This window comes from Barbus barbus (assembly GCF_936440315.1).
Source record: "Barbus barbus genome assembly, chromosome: 23".
In the NCBI taxonomy this organism is placed as follows: domain Eukaryota; kingdom Metazoa; phylum Chordata; class Actinopteri; order Cypriniformes; family Cyprinidae; genus Barbus; species Barbus barbus.
This window is the reverse complement of record NC_136751.1, coordinates 4,020,221-4,041,034: the sequence shown is the minus strand read 5'-3', so window position 1 is coordinate 4,041,034 and position 20,814 is coordinate 4,020,221. Positions and strand designations below refer to the sequence as shown.

The following is a 20,814-nucleotide window of genomic DNA, read 5'->3' as shown; positions in this document are numbered from 1 at the left end:
ATGTGGAAAAATCATAAAAAAAGTGAAATCTAGTAAAACAGGTCTAAATGCTCCTGGAAATCACTTGTCCAAATAAGACACAGACTCAGATATACACACTGACAGGAAGAGCACAGGAAGAATGAGCAGTTTTTCATTGTTCCTTTCTTGCTCCAGAAGACCAGAGGCAGGAAATATGTAAAGGCAGGAATCTGAGGGACAATGCTAGGTTTGCTAACTGACTGCAACTACACTTTACAGTACATTCAGGGGCTGTTAAAGTGAAAGTTCAGCTAAAAAGGAAAATTCTGTCACCATTTACTCACACTCTTTTTATTCAGTTGAAGTTAATAGTGTCCAGTGGTGTTTTAAACTGACTTTCATTGTATGGACAAAAACATTTGAAACATTCTTTGAAATAATGCAGAAAGAGTCAAACACTTTTGAAACAACATGAGGGTCAGTAAATCATGGCAGAATTGTCTTTGTCGGGCGGGACTGATTTCTTATGTTTCTATTTGTATGTAAACTAGTGAATTCAATGAGCTGCAAAGCGTATGTTTTATAAGCTGTTCATCTCGCAGCCTAAACTAATTTCAGCCATAAATCAGGTATGATGATTATGATTAATCAATGTTTTCGTCAATGGATTAGTGATGTGATGAGTCAGTCTTATATAAGATTGCTGTCTGAAAACATTCCAAAAATTTGGTTTCTATAATTCTTGGGTGTCAAATGATATTAATCTCTCATGGTTAATGATCTTTAATGGTTTACAGTTGAGTAGGCACTTGTGAAAATGAAGATTATATTTAAATATATATATATATATATGGCTTATTTAATACCAATTTTTTAATTGCAAATTATGACCAAGTTTGAAAATAATTCTTAGTGTTTAGGATGGGCTTCTTTCCAGTCATCAGTCCAACATTTAGTGACCTGGAAGTGCAGGATCTTAAATATTTATTTTAAATCATGACTTTTCTCTACTATTTTTGAAATGACTAAAAACTGTTTATTTTGAGGTTTAAATAAGATTAGATTCTGTTTTATACAGACCTCGTGCATTGTGCATGTGTATTCTGCATGTAGCTATACAGGAATCTTATTAAAGCAGCATGGATGTAAAAGCACAAGTTGTAGTCTATAAATAAAGGGTGTCCAACAGCATGCCTCATTCAAATAGATCTAGCTTCTAATTTAAAGACATTTATCCTGTCTATAATGAAAGTTCTTGTGTATTGTGTATTATTGCACGTCTTGTTAACATCAGGAGGGCTGACTGAGAGTTTGAGTTAATGAAGGCTGAACAGTCTCTAGTCTAATAGGATGGAAACGCGTTCATTTTTCCTTTGCTTGAACGGGAGGAGCGTTTGCGTCACTGCAGTCAGCTGTGCGCGCGCGTCTCGTGCTGCATGTTTCACTCAGGCGTGTTTATCTTCACCTCACCAGAGACTACAAAACTTTAAACTCTTCCAACTGTGAGATAAAACACTGCTTTTCAACAGACGGACGGAAGAAGAGTGGAATAAACCTTGAAGGAAACGGGTTAAGACGGAAACAGGGCGGAGGAAGGAGTTTGAGACGTAAGCACATTCTTTCACATGCTTTATACTTTACACTTAGCTATACTAAACCAAAACCATTCATGAAAACACGTGCAACTGTCGCAGTAATGCAAACTCGTTTAATAAAATAAATATAAGTTGTGAATCATAAACTAAACATCCTGTTTCTCTGGTTAAAATTAAAATATGTGCTTGCCTTTTCTCGAACGAGAGGCATTTGTCAGCTGTGTTTTCTCTAGTCTTAACAGTTCTGATTATTCCATTATAGGTGGTTAAAACTGAAAATATAAGCTAAACTATGTTTTCATCGAGTGAATGTTTAAGTGGTTTATACAGCGGTATTTGGGGTGTATCAAAGTCCGGGTGTGCCCGGTGCAAATCCAGCGGATGTTCCAGTGAACTAGTCCCCATGTCAGCTCCGACACGCCAGATCAGTCGAGTTAGTTTAGACTGGCTTATGAAAAAAGGCCGTGGGACACTTCTAGTGCTTAACTTCTTTAAGTTGTTGACTGGACGTTATCAAGTGAATGCTGATCTGATGAATGTTTAACAGGAGGACAGTGCGTACTGTAACCGGTCCGGTTGTTTATTCCTGGGGGAAGTTCATCCCCTCCAAAAAAAAAGCAAATTCGGGCATCGTTTACTCACGATTTTATTTGTTTTAAGTTTCTTCTGAAGTATTAGGATATATTTGTTTTAGAAACAAACCAAAATGGAAGTTATTCCCTCATAATCTTGGTCTAACTTTGAGAAGTTCTTGAATGAAGATCTGCTCGAGTCGGATCAATGAATTGGATGATTTCATTCACTGTGATGATTTAATCAAGAATTAAACTTAAATTAAGAATTACATTTTTTTTTTTTTTTTTTTTTTTTCACAGACTCTAGTTTACAGCTCAAAAGATTATCATTTATTTTTATTTTTTAGAATTATGTGGCTTTAGAAGACTTAATTTATGGAAAAATAGCAGGTGTGCTTTTTTTGTTAAAGGCTAAACTGAATGCAAGATCTTCTTGTTGTCTTGCACCATGAGCATTTCTGAAGAATGCGTCATATTCAGTGACCCTCTACATCAGAGGTGCCTAAACTTTTGAATACAAAGAGACAAAACTTGATCAAGGAGCCAAAAGCCGAACATAAATGTTGCATTATATCTTATAAATCATATTATATAAAAGTTTATGACATTTCTAACATTTTAAAATAATTAAAAATAAATAATTGTTTGTGTAAATTGAAAATATTTTTTATTAAATTCAATTAGACAGTTTATTTACATTTCAGTGCGGAAAAAAATGCTTTAATGGCATGTTTTTGCCCTTGTTTTTATTTTATTTTTTTATTTTTTTTGGTGGGCCAAAGCAAAGGTCATCATGGGCCAGCTTTAGTGTGCACACCCTGGTTTGGACATCTCTGCTCTGCAAAGAGACTTTTTATAATAACCAATGAAACCATACATGCTATAATTGCACAACTTCCGTTACAGTGCATTGTAGACGGCACTCTTATTCGTACGTTTCTTTCTTTGTTTGATGGGGTGTGATACTGACATATGTAGACATGTTGGGCTGCCTTGTCCAGTTTGTATTCTATGATTCCCGAATATGCCCTTAAGTACATTCCTCAGTGCGGAGTCAGTGAGAACCGACTGTGGCACTGACGCTTTTCATCCTAGAACTGTGTGTGTGTTTGTTGAGGTGGAAAATGCACTAACTGTCACTTGTTTGCTGTCAGACTTGATGTCTGTCATGTCCTCAGGCAAATGAAGCTCATCAAGGAAATTCCAATACTGCTGTTGCATAGAGGAAACCATTACCTGGGTGAATCTTTTGGCTTGAATTGGTTCTTCTCAGTCTGAAAGATTCATTAGTCTGTATCAAAAGTATTTTTATCAAATGTGTCCACTAGGGGTGTACCGGTACACACATTCCTACTGAAAAAAAAGGTACAGGTGTTTCAGTTCAGTCTGCATATTTTTTTTTTCTCTTGTTGTACTGAACTGTGAGCTCAAATTGAGGTACAGTACATAATGAACACTCATGTTTGTGTACCGTTACACCCCTAGAGGTCATTCTAAGTTTGAGATTAGCATTATAGCTTTTTTGAAGTTCACTTGTGGTGTGACGTTAATTTTTTTTAATGCACAAATATTCTATCCAGCTTCCCATTGATATGAGCTCATACAGTAAATGGTGTGTATAATAATAGATAAATTACAAAAATATTGCTTTAAAAAAAGCTCCTTTTAGATTAAGGATACACATCATACTTTAAGACACTGCTGTCATTGCTTGACATCAACTAACGGTTATTATTGCATGACTCTGCCTTTACAATGATGATTTTAAGAAGATAATGAGTGACACCACTCACAGTGTCACCTTAATTTTGTATAGTCATATAATTAAGGAATATCCTGTGTTACCATCATTTTCTTTTCTCTAATTATACGTTAGTTGAACTGCATAAACAACTGAATTCCCTGAGAAACCCTGTCACACCCTCTTTATACTGGCAACACAAGGAAGATTTCATGTTACATAATTGCACTGAATCAGAGACTGTCCTCTATCCAAGAAACAGCTCAGACCAACAGATGGTGCTGTGCTCCACAATCTCTCTGTGTTTATGGGCTGGTCTCTTCAATGTGCCAAAGAAAGATTTCTGTGAGTTTGTCTACGTGAGAAAATCAGATTAATTAGTTTAACAAATAAAATTAGAATGTTCTTCTTATAAGACACACGTTTGAGTTTTAACAGCCTAAAGCACTCATTCTTCTGGTTAAGAGGCTTTGATTTATTTTTCTTTCTTTTTGTATCCTCCAGCCTGAAGTAAACTTTACTGGGTGCTTCTGTAAAGCACAACGTGTGCAACAGATGTCAGACACCTAGAACATGGCCGTCTCGCCACATGTCTACATATACGCCTTTACGCCTCAAAGGAGACTCTGACTCACTCATGAGGTCACTGCTCATTGCCAGTAGGTTGGGTCAGACCTGTGTTTCCACTGTTTAACTTTTCAAGTTTACACTGATCCTCACTTTTCTGACTCGTGCTCCCCAGACCAGTATTCTCCGAAGAACCAGTTCCTTGAAAATGTATACACACACGCTGTTTCTCCAAAAAAAAGATGAAAGCTGAGGTATTGCATCATACATTAGTGGACATTAAGCCTGTAATTTTGAGGTTTCCCACCCTTTTCTGTTACTCTGTCATTTGCTTCAGAAATAGCACACGCTGAGGGCATTGTGTGACAGCAAAACTAAATGCATCGCTGCCTGGAGACACACAGAAAGGTTGTGCAAGTCTCTGCTGAATTTCCCTTTCTGAACTCACTGTCTCGTTGCATTAATTGTGAAGGGGTTGAATGAGAGTGGTGGCAGCTGTCACCTTTTCCTAATCCCACTGCTCACTTTGCTGAAATATTTCTGCTGCAAGCTGCTTAACTGAGGTGGTCGTGTTTGGTTTAGCGTCTAGTAAGTTGCATACCTGGGTGTTTGCATGACACCTGCACACATGCACTTAATAATTCATTGAAAGATTAAGATAACAGTGGGGTTAAATGTACATATTAGTACTTAAAGTGTACATATTTGAACCTAATAGGTACAAAAATGTATCTTTTTGAAAAGGTACCGCCCCAGTGACAGCTTTTGTACCTTTTATTTCTGAGAGTGTATGATGTACTTAAGTGGAACTCTGCAGCATGCACTGGTCTTTCTTTTCCACGCTATTACAATTAAGGCTGAAGCCTTCAAACTTCAAAAAGGATATAAAACGCCACTGGTATTATCAAAGGTCGCCTCTTCATTGAAATTGCATGGAATATGTCCGTGTTTAGTTCTTCCAGATTTTTACTTTGTTTCAGTCAAGAGAAAAATTGTGAAGACTTGTCAAGACATTGAGGCCATTTTTTATACTGCTATACTCTGATGTCCACCTTATTGCAATTGTATTGTTTTATTCATAGCAAGACTTACCCATCATATAATTTCAAGTTTATTGCCTTTTTTATCAGCTCACATAACATGCATAACACCGGTGACTGCAAACATCCATTAAAAGTCATTTGCTTTTGGAATCTTGGAAAAACTGAATCACAACATGGCAGATATTTCAGACATATTGTATATAATAACATCTGTGTGCAAATCTCATTCTTTTTTGGAATAAAAACAAACTTTGACATTTGGCATTCTATTTCTGCGTATATTTGTTAATATATAGATTCTGAAGTAATTGCTGCATACTTTTTAATGCAATGCTGCTCTAATGTACAGTAGAGTGTTGTGAGGACGTCACTTGTAGTTTCTAGTTGAATTGTATTGTGGTTGGTTGGTGTTATGCATTTCTTGTAGGTGGCCTTTTGGGGACCTTTTTTGTGCTTTGTCATCTAGATAAGTCAAGTTTTATCTTAGTAAGGTTTAGTGTTGCCATATCTTTGTTTTTATAATTTCACCTGCATACCTATTTTTTTATAACCCTGATCTGATTGTACCTTTAATTGATTTGATTACAGACAGTTTTCACTGCTCTACAACAGCAGTGTCCAAACCTGTTACTGGCGGGTCACTGTCCTGCAGAATTTAACTCAAACTGGGGCTGGGCAATATAGCCACAAAAATCATCACAGTGAAATTTTTCTTATCAGTCGAATTTGGTAATTATCACGATAATTTTTATTTCTTTAAATTTTAAAGCTGCAGTCCGTAACTTTTTTTGGTAAAAAATGATCCAAACCATCGCCTTACTTTAGCCCGATTCACAATGTTTATCTTATAATAATGTTTTCTAATTTGAGTGGTACGGGTAGGTTTTCACGAGAAATTCAAACATGCTGCTGCGTCATTACGTCACGTCTGTAAACATGAAGAAGTTTTCCCGGCTACTAGGTTATAGCATGTGAGGATCCTGCAGGTGGTGCATCGCTTTATAGCCTTTTCTCACAGTAGCTGGAATAATTAAAGGTCAAAAAATAATTTTGACGGTGGATTGTAATCCAGAAAGGATTATATGAAACGCATGTGAATTGTCAAATTTTAAATGTGCTTCTGATTACAGATAGTCTGGGATTACACAAAATTTGTATTTTAAAGAAAACCAGTTGGAAGGGAGCATAGTTTGCTGTTTGGGTTAATAGAATTTCTTATGAAATTGAAATGGTATGACAATTAGAGATTAGACTGTACAGAAATTGAACACATTCACCTCAAAACATTAGATTCATCCGCGCTGGAGCCGTGCCCACTCACAACCCACGCAATGAGGATAATTCCGCAAGCAGCTGCAATTCCAGGTTTTCAAACAGAGATGGTGACAAAGAGGCAAAACTTTGCAAGACTGCAGCTTTAAAGGCAGATTTTTGCTCCTAATTGAAAGCTGTTAATTATATATAAACTACACTTTATGGTCAGAACATGCCAATGTTTTCTTTATTTAATTATTCTGACTGTTGGAGTTTCATTAATATTAACAGGTTTTCTTCCATAGTAGCATACATTTAAATCAAGATAGCCAGAGTTAAAACTGCACAATACCATGGTAAAAATATAACTTTATGGTTTCTAGGTATTTGTATGAAAAACAGTAGTCTAAATACATTTAGTATAAATGCTAAAGCGTAATGACAAAAAATATGTAATTATATTTCATTACCCCTTTAATACATTAATAATGTAGTGAAATTTGATATGAATATCCCATATTTCTTCCACAATACCATAGTGCATTTAGTGTTTCTACAGTAAATCCATTGTAAATGATGGCGATTTGTAGGTTGAAAAGCCTTCTGGCTGTATTTTTGCGTACACTGTGTTTCTAGAGATAAATGGTCCGCGTAGGGCAGTTGAGTAGCGCTGTTTCGTTCTGCTTTTGGCATTTATATTGAACATTTATTGAACTCTTGTTATCATTTAATTAAGGAAAATTATATTGCGATAATTATCATTGTTTTATCGCCCAGCCCTTAAACACACCTGAACCAAAGTAATCAAGGTCTTTAGACTCACAAGAAACTTTTAGCCAAGTGTGTTGTAGCTAAACTCTTGAGAGTATTGGCCCTTCAGGAACAGGATCTGACACCCTTGTGTTATAAAAAAAAAAATATTCCTCTGGAGTGAAATTATTTGCAGTGTTAAAGTTTTTCCTACATTACTGAGCTTATTTTTAATAGAATGTGTAATATGTCATTTAGTCTTTTGAGCACTGACTACTTTATTGGTTATTTGGTTAGAACAGGCACTATTGTTGTTTGTTCTTGGTCTGAAGTATGTGACAGATAGGCCCCCTAAAAAGGGTAATGAACCAGAAGATGGTCTTTTGTTTGTCTGCGCACATGCAGAGAACGTGACACCATTTTTTTTTTTTATCCTGAACTTCCAGAACAGGGTTTCAGTGATCTTTTATAACCACAAATCAGAATTCAGCCTTCAAGGTCGGCACTGTCAACTGTGAGCCATTCCCTAAGTTGCCCGTTTCTGTATTATTTTCTGTTTATTGTCAGAAGCGTGATGGACGGGTTTGTAAGACGCAGTTCGACAAGGTCATCTCACCATGGCAACGACCAATCACGGACGGGCTTCTTTATCCACACATTAAGATGATTTTCTTCTTTTTGCATAGATGCAAACAGTTGTTACATCACGCTAAGCTCTCTGTACTGCAGTGACAGATGGACGCCATGAGAAAAGGGAGGGAGAAAGAGTGAAACGCATTTTCCCATTCAGTAGAGGTGTGGGACTTCACCCACAGCGCAGAAGCGGCCGGACTGCGACCGTTTGGAGTTTGCCCAGTCGTATGGACCACAAACTGGGATAAGGACTATCAATACCAGGCGTTATGACAGAAGGAGTGCTGACCTGTGAGACTTTTATTCCTGCAATCCAGCGACCGTAAAAAATACAATAAAACCATTAGTGACGCAAGAGGAGGTGAAGATTTGTTGGATATCAGCTTGTGCCAGTGGAGGTTATGATTCGTGATGACACAGTTAATCAGATTTCTCTGGAATACACCTATATTGTTATTGTTATCCAGGTGAACACTGGCAGTTCTCCAAAGAGGAGGCATGGCGATGTGACTGATAATGACCCAACATTCAGAAGCTCTTCCTGATTAGCAAACTAGTCATCTATTATTCCACAAGTTTGCGTGTGTTTGCATTGGCTTACATGAGCTTGTTTATCAGGGTGTGTCTTTATAGATGTGTCCAGGTAGGTTAAAATGTCTTTGTGGGGTTTAAAAGCAGGTGTGCATTAGTCGGCCCTCCCTCATCCTGCCTCAGAATGGGAGATGAGAGCAGCCATCTCATTTGCTGATCAGATCACGGACAGATTATCAGCCTAAATGAGCATTAGAAGAAGTCGAGCTCTGGGGTGTCTGAATAACATGTTCTGAACACGTAGCATGTTAAGAACTGGTGGGAAAAGAAGCAGGAAGGCAACTATTGTTGGTGGACTTTATTCCAAACTTTCTGGTTGGTTTTTGGACTTCAGTTTGACAGAATCTCACCATTACACAGGGCAGTGCAGTAGAGCTGATATCACGACTGTAACTTCAACCAGAAGATAGTGTTCTCTGCTTGCACTGACCCTGAAACGGGATCAGCCGGAATGACTTTTAATTGATACTCCATCTCTTTCTCTGATTGAATGTGTTGTTAGACTTATTTGTGACTCTCTTAGTCAGCACCACCATGTATGTGGTGTGCACACTGGTGTTGCTGTCTCTCCACAACCTTTTTAAGAGACCCAAGGTCCAGGAACCCTTTGAACCCAAGGCTATCGAGGGTCCCGAGCAGCACAGACCAGATGTAACCAAATTGGGACGTAAGAAGAGGAACAAGCACCACTTGCATGAAGGTTCTGGACCACTAGAGACTTCAAGAGTGTCTAGACAGCATGACTTTGAAAGATGCTTGGATGGACCCAGCAGAGCAAGTAAAAGAAGATCCGTGCACCTGGATAATGTGCATGAGAGGAGAAAGAGAGCACAGGTGAGATTGAAAATTCAGGGGAGGAATCTAGGAATGTGTGTTTGAGGTTGATCTTCAGGTCTGATACATACATGATCACTATCAAATGAGGTTTGTTTAAGGTTATTGTTTTCAATTGATCCATTCAGGAGCTGAAAGGGTTTCACCATGTTATGTTAATGCTGGAAAACATTTAATCCAAAATGCAATTATTTATTTATTGATTTCCTCTCATTATTTATGAGTGTTTTATTATTGATTTGGCGAAACGTCAGATGCTTTGCTGGTTGAAGGTTTAGGCTCAGCTTCCTTTCCTTTGGACTATTGGAGTGTGTGATTTTCCATCACTGCTGAATGTCTAGTAGAGCTATTTTAGTCAATTGGATACGTTTCAAGACGCTCCGTCGCTCATCCAATTGTTCTCGGCTGTTTTGTGCGATCTGCTGTTTTTAGACTAGTAATTCAGAAAGTGAAAGATTTGTATGGAGAAGTGCATGGAGATTTTCATGTACCTGGAACAATGTTTATCATCCTGTCCCTCTGCTGTCCCATTTCTAATGTTCTCTGCTGTCTGATGGACCATTTTAGCAGATAAAATCCCGAGTGGTTACATAAACAGTGGGTTAATCAGAGAGCTCTTTAATCGTAATTTAATTCAAATGGAATGCGCTCGATCTTCCATTGTTCCATTCCCTTAATCTTGTTTGCTTTCACTTGTTGGATCAGCAGAAATCTCTCCTTGCTGGAATTGGTTTGATCGAGTGGCGAGTGCTTATTCCACCAGTAGAATAAATTCTTGGGAAAAAAAAAAAACTTCATTGGTTGCAGCTTTTTTTTTTTGTTAAACATAAAGGTTCCAAAGTTGGGTTTCACTGCAATGCAATAAAAGAACCTTTTTGTGAACAGTTCTTAAAAGAACCATTTATTTTCTTTGTGTAAAGAACTTTTTTACTGAAATAGTGAAATGTTCCATGGGTGTAAATGTTCTTATAGGGCTGGATGATATGGCCAAAATTTATATCACAATACATTTCTTAATTGCGGTCGATACAATATAATTCCGATATCGATATGAACACTATAAAAAAAAAAAAGGCTCATAAAAATTGCCAAGAATGCCCACAACAGATGTCTGTACCTACAAACTTATGAAAAATTAATTTGCCGAGTCTATGAACTCCTCCTATAAAATATTTTAGGAGGGAAAAAACGGCACAAATAAATGAATGTTCACCTTTTATTTCTCTTTAGCCTTCATACAAACAAGAAATGTGAAATCACTGTCAAGTAAACATCTCAGACTCACCTTATTAATATTAATATCTTTAAATTCAAACTATGGCTAACATACACTACCAGTCTAAAGTTATTTGACAGTAACATTTTTGTTTTTTAAAGAATTTTCTTCTGCTCACTAAGCCTGCATTTATTTGATCCAAAATACATCAAAAGCGTAACATTTGGAAATATTTACAATTTAAAATAACAGTTTTCTATTTGAAAGTATTTTAAAATGCAAGTTATTCCTGTGATTTCAAAGTTGAATTTTTAGCATCATTACTCCAGTCACATGATCCTTCAGAAATCATTATAATATTCTGATTTGCTGCTCAAAAAACATTTATGTTGAAAACAGCGGAGTATAATTTTTTCAGGTTTCTTTGATGAATAGAAAGTTCAGAAGAACAGCATCTATATGTCTTTATCATAACTTTTGATCAATTTAAAGCACCCCCCCCCCCACACACACACACAAAACAACAACAAAAACATGTTGCTGGAGACAGGCTTATTATTGAAACTCCAATCTGATTCTCTGCCAGTAGGAGGCGCTTTGAGAGGGGTAGCGGTAACTACTAGCGGTTTCCCCAGTAAAGGCTGTAGTCTAAGCCAGTAGATTTTAAAAATCATATCACCGTTACTGAAAAAAATTATATTGTGATTATATATTGAATTGTCAAGCCCTATGTTCTTAATAGAAACCTAGATGCCAATAAAGTACCTTTTATTTTTAAGAGTGCATGTACAAACTTTATCTGATTGTGATTTTTATAGACCACGTGTACCATATATCGACTCTGTGGTGCAGTATGGCAAAACTAAAACAGTCATAAAAAATACTCCGTGCAAATATAAAGTTGTTATGGAACCGTAACTGAAGAGAGTTTTGCTCGGCGTGTTATCTTATGTTATTAGCGTGTTTATTAGCCTGTTTAGCTATCAGAAAAACGTGGTTTAATGAATATTTGAAAGGAATTATCGCCTCTTTTGTGTAGCACAAGACTGCAGGTTTTGAATGTTTTGGCCAAGCAGCTGCATGCACATGCTTTTTTATGGTATGTTTCTGGTCATTATTAAAGTATATTGTGCTTGCAGTGTTAAAAGTAAAAAGAGCGTTCTAGTTGCCAAACCATGTGTAACTGGTTAGTTGCAGTGAGTTTGAGGGTGTTTAAGTTTACTTGCCCACGACTAGTGATTAGAATGGCAGTATTGGATTATCATTAACAGGCTTGTCGGGTCAATACATGGAAAATTCCTGACCTGACACCGATTTGTCATCAAAGCTGGCACTGAAGTTTTAGGACCTTAATTAGTAAACTTTTAACATCGATAATATACAGAACACTAACAGCAGTTTTATTATGCTTTACTTGGTTTTACAATACATTGGAAAGGGTTTCATAATGCTGACTTGACCTTAAAATGATTTGTGCTCCGTAGATGAGCAACAGCTTTCAAACTATAGTGTTTATCAGCCAGGTATTCATATTCCTAAAGTATGCCACATTCTCTGTACTTGTTCATGTTTGCGTTTGTAACCCCGTTACCTAGCAATGCCTCCCCATGAGTTACTAATACCATGTGTTTGCTCTCATGGGAGCAGAAGAATGGTGTCAGTGTAGTTGCTGAGAGGCCCGTCAATTAATACACCACACAAACGAGTGCGCAATTTCACCCGCTGTGACCGGCTTTAAAAAAATCATGACTGTCTGTCTGTCTTTTTTCTTTCTTTTTTTGCTTTGAATTCAATCAGAAAAATGCTCTCAGATTTGATCAGAAATATTCATAAACAGATTTAGTTTTTGTATGCATTTATTAATTTATTCAGCTATATAGATTAGTTTGATTCATACACACAGTAATTCCAATATACTCCTTCCATGAGTAGTGGTTGTTTTTTTCTTTTGTTCTGAATTAAAATTCATTTTTATTTATTTTTTTAATCAGGCGGCTTAACCTTAGAAATGTCAGGGTGATACTAACCACTTTATACTGAAAATATTAATTAGCTACATGTACTTACTATATGGTTATGGTTAGGGTTGGTAATCCTAACCCTAACCATATAGTAATTACATGTAGCTAATTAATTGTCTTAGGGTTGCTTGCATGTACTTATGCATAATTAATTATTATTATAGTAAGTACATGAAACATGTAACAAGGACACCTTAAAATAGTGTTACCAAAAATAAAACCTTTCAAAAATATTTTAAAGCAATTTTCAAAATATGTACTCGCATATTCACGTAATTTTTTTACTTAATGGTTGACATTTTCAATCATTGAAATTAAACTTTTCTTGTTAGTAGTATAGATGTATATAGTAGTATTTATACCTATAAAACTAACATGACTAAAGTCAAATCGATGCTTTAAACTACATTTTTAAAATATTTTTCCTTTATCTTTTTTCATTGACCCTGATGCAAATAAAGTACTTAATCATCCTAAACAATGTATTTCCAGTTTATCACTAAAAAAAGCATGAATTTCTGTAGATCAGTTGGTCCACCAAGGCTGTGGGTTCAATTCTTCATACCTTAAATGCAACATAAATGCACAAACACACTTGCCAAATGAATAAATGTAAAATATATCAGTGTGCCAAAAAGTAGGTGGATGCTACACACAAATGTTGATGGAGTGAGAAGCAGCACTACGCTACATTTGCATGATGCAATATTTATTTCTGTGGCCAGGCGAGTGGCAAAGAGGGAGGAGGGAATTGTGGGGAAGGAGGGCAGAAGAGCGGGGGGCCGTGATGCGGCTCAGATTCCACCGTTACCAAGGAACAGCAACTGGAAAAACAGCGTTCGTGTCAGAACGAGAGTGTGTGTGTGAAGAGAGGAGCTGCATGCAGACGCAAGTGTGTGTGACACAAAGAGAGCACGAGAGGGACGGTTTAGCTGGTGGCGGAGCGGCAGAAATCGGTGGTGGTGTGTACACGAGTGTGTGTGTATGTGCTCCAAATAAATGCTATGAAATAATGAAGGCATGAGCGACAGCAGGAGACCGCAGGAACAGAGGTGAGTTCAGAGAGGATGCTGCAACATTTTATTTAAACCACGTGTACTGTTTTTCTGTTCATATTTTACCAGTTTGGTTTAAGATTCAGATTTTGTTCATGTCTAAAATGTAACATTATTTTCTTTCATTAGACATGACAAGCATGCACAGGTCTGGTGATTCTGGACGTTACATGCAGCGTTTAATGCCACGGTGTCCAGCGCAGACAGATGTTTGTGCCGGAGCGCTATGGAGGGATTTATAGGAGGGGAGGGAGGGAAGGAGAGGGTGATTTTATTCTTTCATGATGGGGGGATGGGGAAGCTGTAATAACTGGATTCAGATGAATGTTTCATGGGCCTGTTTATAGCAGAGAAGTTGCATGTGCTTGCGTCCCTGGCTTCCTTGTGTTTGTACAGTGATTTAGACAAAGCAGTGCAGAGACAGACAGACAGATGGAGAGACACACTCAGTGGGTGACTGCAGATAAATGAACGATACAGGGAAATCAGACAGACAGCGACAGACTGTTGGACCACAGGATTCATGAAACCGCTCACTGGTGGCAGACTGTGTGTGTGTGTGTGTGTGTGTGTGTGCGCGCATCCATGCATCGACTGATACAGTATGAATGATTGATGCTGTAGGCTGGAGTAAAGAAATGGTCAGCAGTAACTAACAGGATACATTAGTAACAGCTTTTGTTTCATATTCGAGTCATGAATTCTATTGATATAATTCGAAAACCACATATTCATTTGCACTGCTCTCGACATGAAGGAATACTATAAACTTACTTTATATAAAGCTAATTTTAAGTCTGTAACGCTACAGACTGACTAAAATAGTTTTGTTTTTGCATTTATTAAAAAAGAAATTTAAACGTACTGGTAATTTTCTGCCTGAACATTGTCCATTAATTTTATTGATGTTTCCATTAACCCTAAGACACAATGCAATGAAGTGAAAAATTCAAAATGCAGGTAAAACACCTGAAAAATCAATATGGAAAACTCATATTAATTTCATATTAATACAGTACACTGTAAAAAAATTAAAACCCGGATAAATTTCACAGTGTATGAATCCAAGTCTGTTTGGATCTATTAAATGTGTTTTCTGATTTGGGAATGTTCTAGGCATTTTATTTAATTTTAAATTTATTTATTTTCATTTTTTTTTTCTGCTTCTACAAGTGTACCTTAGTATATCACACCAACTTAAAAAGCATCAACACAGTTCTCAGATTTTAATTGTAATTTAGTAATTAAATTATTTATTAATTTCCAAAAACTGATTATGAACAATTTTAGAAGTTTTGCAGTGCATATAAAATATGAATATAATAATACTTGTGCTGTTCTGTTGCAGTTGACAGTCAGGGAGACCCAAGTGCAGTATCTGAAAAATGTTATGTTAAGCTAGATTATACGTTACCCTATTATCTTATGTATGTTTGTTCATCAGAACTAATTAAAAGCAAAAATTGTATAATAATACGTCTATGTTGTGTACACTGGTAGAAGAGAATTGTAGAATTGTTAGTTCTCTCCATTTAGTCAGGTTTGATCTAATACTGTAAGAGGTCGAGTAAAATAATCTTATACTTCATGTTAGAATATTGTTTTGAGGTGTTTAAAGGGCTTTGACGTCTCACGCAGGTGCATTCAGATGTATGTAGTGTTTTGAATGCTGTTTTAAGTGCAGGCTCTCTAGACCAACCGTTGGTTTGTACGTGATTTGCTGGGGTTTTTTGTCGGTGGATGTGGGTAGCAGAACTAAAATAGAAGATGAGACACAGGGGACAAAGATAGAGGCAGAAGTAGGCTAATGAGATTCACACACTCCTCTGTGTGTAAGTATGCTGCTGAAGATGAAAACCCATGTCAGTGTGATGGAAAAAGCTGGCTCTTCCTCAACTAAACAGCCGTTTTCAGCACAGCGTTTAATGAAATGCCCGTCTATGGGACTGGATGAAATGAGTATCTGAGGTGTGCGGTTTCATTGGGGGCAGAAGCTGATCAGATGTTTCATTAGAGCAGTCTGTTGTGTGAGATCCTCCCAGGAGACCACCGTGAGCTCTGCTGAAACATCAGAAGGACCCGAGTGTCGTTTTACTCACGACAGAGCGTAAATTGACCTTAGGGGAAAAGAGAATGGCTCTGGGGTAATTCAGATGCCGTAATGTTTTCTTGTTTACTGTGACTTATGTTGGATAATTAAGTCATATGTTTGTACATCTTGATGGAAAATGAATCCAGTAATTGGTAAAGTGTGACTCCCATCAGAATCTAGATGTTCACTGCTCCCTCTGGTGGTCAGTTGATAAACAGCATGATTAAAGGGAGAAATGTTTCTTTATTCCAGAATACACCTTTGAGAGACTGTTAGAAGTAGTACAAGTGCTTTCTGTCCCTGATTGCATAGCCCAGCTTTTAGGTTTCTTCTCAGGTGGAATAAGGACTATCTTTGAGTCGATAGGGAGCCGAAAGCTCACTTAGTCTATTCTTATGTTTGGAAAAACAGTCACTTCCTCTCAAGTTCACACAGGTTATTAGAAGATGAACTACAGATGTAGTTCATTACATTAACTATGATCATTTTACATCAATGTCACGATATTTTGAACAGTATTTACAGTTTTATCATTTAAATCATATAACTACTTTTTTGTGAAATATTGTGCTTATACTGACTTAAGTAAATTAAACTTGTTTTAATAGTTTTTCATATGACATTCAGAAATTGTGTGCCTTGTGGCTATTTGTTTTTAAATGTTTAAGAATTAATACTTTTATTCAGCAAGGACATTATAGACTGATCAAAAATGACATTTTGTAATGTTCCCAAGATTATATTTCAACAAATAAATGTTCGTTCTTTTTATTTAATAAGCATTCAAAAATATGAAGCAGCACAACTGTTGTCAATATTGCTAATAAATGTTTTTGAGCAGCAAATCAGCATATTAGAATGATTTCTGAAGGATCGTGAGACCCTGAAGACTGAAGTAATGATGCTGAAAATTCAGCTTTGAAATACATTTCATTTTATATCATTTTCAAATAGAAAGCGGTTATTTAAAATTGTGATAATATTTCATAATATTACAGTTTTTACTGTGTTTTTGATCAAATAAATGCATTAAACACAGTTTGAACAAAACTGCTTAAAGTGCAGATGTTTTCTAACATGTCAGGGGAAAGTGAAGGTGTCAGGTATGGGGACTGGATTGATCAGTCCAAAAATGTCTGTCCTGCCATCATGGTGAAAAGAGGTCATCTGCTGACAGCTTAAAGGATTATGGTTAAAATGAACTTGGTGCAAGCCTCCCTGTCTCTGTAGAGAGAGGTGGCGGCACAGGACATCTTCACAGACTTGATAGTGTAAACACTTTTTTTTTTTCTTCTTTTTTTTTTTACAATGTGATCAACATGAACGTCATTTTGAAGATGTAAAGCAGTTAAGAGCAGTTTATTTGGTGGTTTTGAGCAGATAAGATGTTGGGTTGGATGGGATCACTCATTAACAAGAGCTGGCTGGACCGGGATCGCCCTGCGCTTCATCAGGATTGCAGGAAAGCCGGACCGATGGTACAGCAGGACTGTGTGTGTGTGTGTGTGTGTTAAAATCAGAGAGGCCAGTGTGAATAGAGGCTATGTAGTCTTAGAGGGGTTTCTGTGCTCTAGGAGGATTAGATATGCAGCGTGACTAGCGTTTGTTGTTGGGTCAAGACTGATTGCTTGTTGCTGCTATGCAGTGTTCACTCAATTTCAGCCTCTTACTTTCTTTTTGGGCTCAGACTTGCGTTAAATCAGCTAATGACCCCTTTGTACTGTGACAGAGTGGTTTTCTGTGCACTACATAATAGCTCAGACTAAATATTCAGAGAGATTCATAGTTATCTTGTTAAAAGCCTTTGTTTTTCATGCTGCTGTGCTGAAGTGGCTATATTATGTTTCATCATAAATTTGAAAAGTTTTTAGTTTTGTATTCTATTCTTATTTTCATGGCAAGTAAGCACACCCACAAACTTTTCAATATGTGATGTTTTGTTTATTCTATTGCTGCTGCCTTTATTTGACCAAAAACAGTTGTTTTGTGACGAGCAGTGTAAAAACGTCATAGAAAAACAATAATATTGTGAAATATTACAATTGAAAATAACTGTTGTCTATTTCATACGTTTTAAAATGTAATTTATTCTTGTGACGCAAAGCTGAATTTTTACATTACTCCAGCCTTAAGTGTCACATGATCCTTCAAAATCATTCTAATATGCTGATTTGGTGATTTCTTATTAATATCAATGCTGAAAACACTCCTTTCTTTATTTATACAGATTCTTTGAATAGAGTTCAAAAGAACAGCACTTATTGCACTGTCTTTAAAGTAAAACGTTCACTTTTGTAGCCACCCATTTCTATTTATGGGATGAAATATGACCGCTGCATGTTTTAGTTCTTTTCATTTAAATATGTTTGCATGTTTATGCAAATACTAGCAAATTTAACACTGACAGTGGCTCTCTAAATCTGTTATTGTTTGTTCTTTGCTGGGTGAAATACTGTAGATTGAGACTCCAGTAAATACTGCCATCCTCTTGGTTTTTTGCTATGTTTTTGTAAGCAGGTCGGGTCTGTTTGTAGAAGACACTATTAGTCAGTTAGTTATTCGGTGTCTAGGTTCTTGTGTTGTCTGTCGTGAAGGAGTGTAATCCTTGTCTGTCAGTGTGACCTGTGCCCGTCACACTAATCTCATTTGTTGTTACACCGATTGTTCATGGCCCTGAAGTTTGGTCATTGGAAAGCATCTGGTCACGTGACCGCATGAGACATGCCGAGATGTCAGCAGTATTTCATCTCTATAGGCTGTTTTAGTCAGTCTTGTCTTTTTTTTGTTTGTTTGTTTGTTGTGCAGGCCAGTATGGTAGAGGTCTTGGACTTTATACTGCGCTTTGGTACATGCCTTCTGTCATCTGATTGATGCTTTATACTTAAGCAAGTGAAAGTGATTTTTTGCTGTGAAACCCTTGCTGATTTTTTTTTTATTATTATTAGGTAAATATACAAATACATTTGTTTGTAATTTCAAAATATGCACTTATTGGACTGAAGGTTTACTTGATTATCCATACATTTTTAGAAAAATCATGTTGAAATGTATCACTTATACATTAGGCTTTTGAAGAATGTTTGTTTCATTCATCTCTGTCATCGAGTTGCATTATATTATATATGTTGCCCACAAAATTTGAGTTTTGAACATAAAGCTAAAAAAAAGCACATACAAATAAAAAAAATGCATTTTAGGTTTCAGAATGTTCAAAAGGCTCACTAAACTCTTCTGTTTTTTATATGTGTGTGTGTGTGTGTGTGTGTGTGTGTACATATGTATATGTATGTGTGTATAAATATAAATAATGTATATGTATGGGTTAATGATTTTATTCTGTAAAATCTCCATGAAAAATATGCAGCTTTTTCAAGTCTCAAAAGTTCATTAGTTAGGTGTTTATGGGATGTGGTCTGTGTTTACAGCCGGTCCAGCGGTGTGGTCTGCTCGGCCCTGCGGTCATGTACGGCACACGAAAGACCTGGGACGTTGGCCACACCCCCTGCCTGCAGGAGCTCTGGAACGAAGACCTCTCATTGGATGGTAAGCACTGTCACATGGGTGGACTACAAAACCGGTGTGGCAACATTCTTCTGAGGATAGTTTGAATGTTTGAGTGTATGTAGGAGGTTGAAGATACACAGAAGTAGGTTTGTGTTTGTGTGTGAGAGAGCTCAGTCATTGAGGAGAGAGCGAGGGATGTGTGCTTACGCACTGACAAGGAGCAACACAGTCAGACGTTCTCGGTCTGAACAGAGAACACTATGCGTTCTGTCCAGGTACAGAAGGGTACATCTCCTTAGAGACGAGAGCAGGGCTTGAACACGAGGCAGGGAAAATATGTACATGTGCTAATGCGCTCTGTGCTGCACGGGACAATATAACAATAGCCACTGCGATTGTGTGAGAAACAAAGAACAAAAAGGACTAAAACGGGTAGCAAACAAAGAGGAAAATCGGGGAAATATCTGGCGGCTGGTTTTTGCAGTGATGCAGTGACCGGTTTGCATTCAGTCTGACACTCTTCTACGAAAGCAGCTCTATTGCTGTGTCATCGTAAACCGCACCGGCGAGAGGCTGCACGTCTCATCCGTGTGAGTGTGACAGAGAGCTGTTTGACAGACAAAAAACGGTAATCTGTTGTTTTTTTGATAAGGTTCAGGGCTGCATTGAAATTCAGGTTAATGCATCACTCGCAGAAGACTGTTATCTTATCATTAGTCAGTGGTTTCTATTATGCCTGCAGGACCTTTACCAGATTGATGTGTTCTCTGCATAGTCGGCTATTAAGGATTGCTTTACCCATAACGTAATATTCTGACGTTATTTACGCAACCTTCATGATGTTCCAAACCTGAAGGACTTTATTTCTACCTAGTAACACAAACAGAAAAATTATAAACCGTTTTTATGCAGTAACGTTGAATAAGGAGCTCTGAAGATTCAAAAAGGACACGAAAGCTTCAGAAAACACCAGGGGTGCCTGCATGAGCGGATTTTTTTTTTTGTTTTTTTGTTTTTTACTAAAAGGTTCAAAAATGCAATATATGCTCATGTTAATAATTAAATTCTGGAAACAAAAAATAATTTTGAGTTTGTCTAGCATTCATGTAAATATTGTGCATTTCTATAACTCCCTCTTTGGACCAATCTGTGAGAACAGCAGGACACCGGAGCAGAACGAAGGAGTGACAGTGACAGGAGTGATTTAAAACCAGACATGTGCATGTGAGGACAAAAGATAGAAAAAGAAGCCTTTTGTGAATATCCACTTTCTGCTTTCTTAAGTGTTTCGAATCTGCTTTAGATGATTCAGTGAGAGAGCAGTCAGAATGAATACAAATCGATCCAGACTTTTTTTGAAAAATTAAGATATTTCAAATAAA

The 20,814-nt window shown here is 37.0% G+C and overlaps 1 protein-coding gene across 17 annotated transcripts in view; it reads left to right on the top strand.

The window, feature by feature from the left end:
* The first annotated feature begins 1,362 nt into the window (after positions 1 to 1,362).
* Positions 1,363 to 20,814, top strand: part of kifc3 (kinesin family member C3) — a 42,160-nt gene continuing 22,708 nt past the window's right edge. For 4 of the 17 annotated variants that reach the window (XM_079374104.1, XM_079374105.1, XM_079374103.1 and 1 more), the window contains exons 1-2: positions 8,275 to 9,544; positions 19,354 to 19,471. In XM_079374104.1, the coding sequence (XP_079230230.1) occupies positions 9,245 to 9,544; positions 19,354 to 19,471 (418 nt within the window). In that variant the 5' untranslated portion in view covers positions 8,275 to 9,244. Of the gene's footprint in view, positions 1,569 to 8,270; positions 9,545 to 13,543; positions 13,834 to 17,154; positions 17,407 to 19,353; positions 19,472 to 19,525; positions 20,061 to 20,814 lie in introns of those variants that run through there. The other 13 variants (XM_079374101.1, XM_079374096.1, XM_079374099.1 and 10 more) reach the window with 7 other exon arrangements.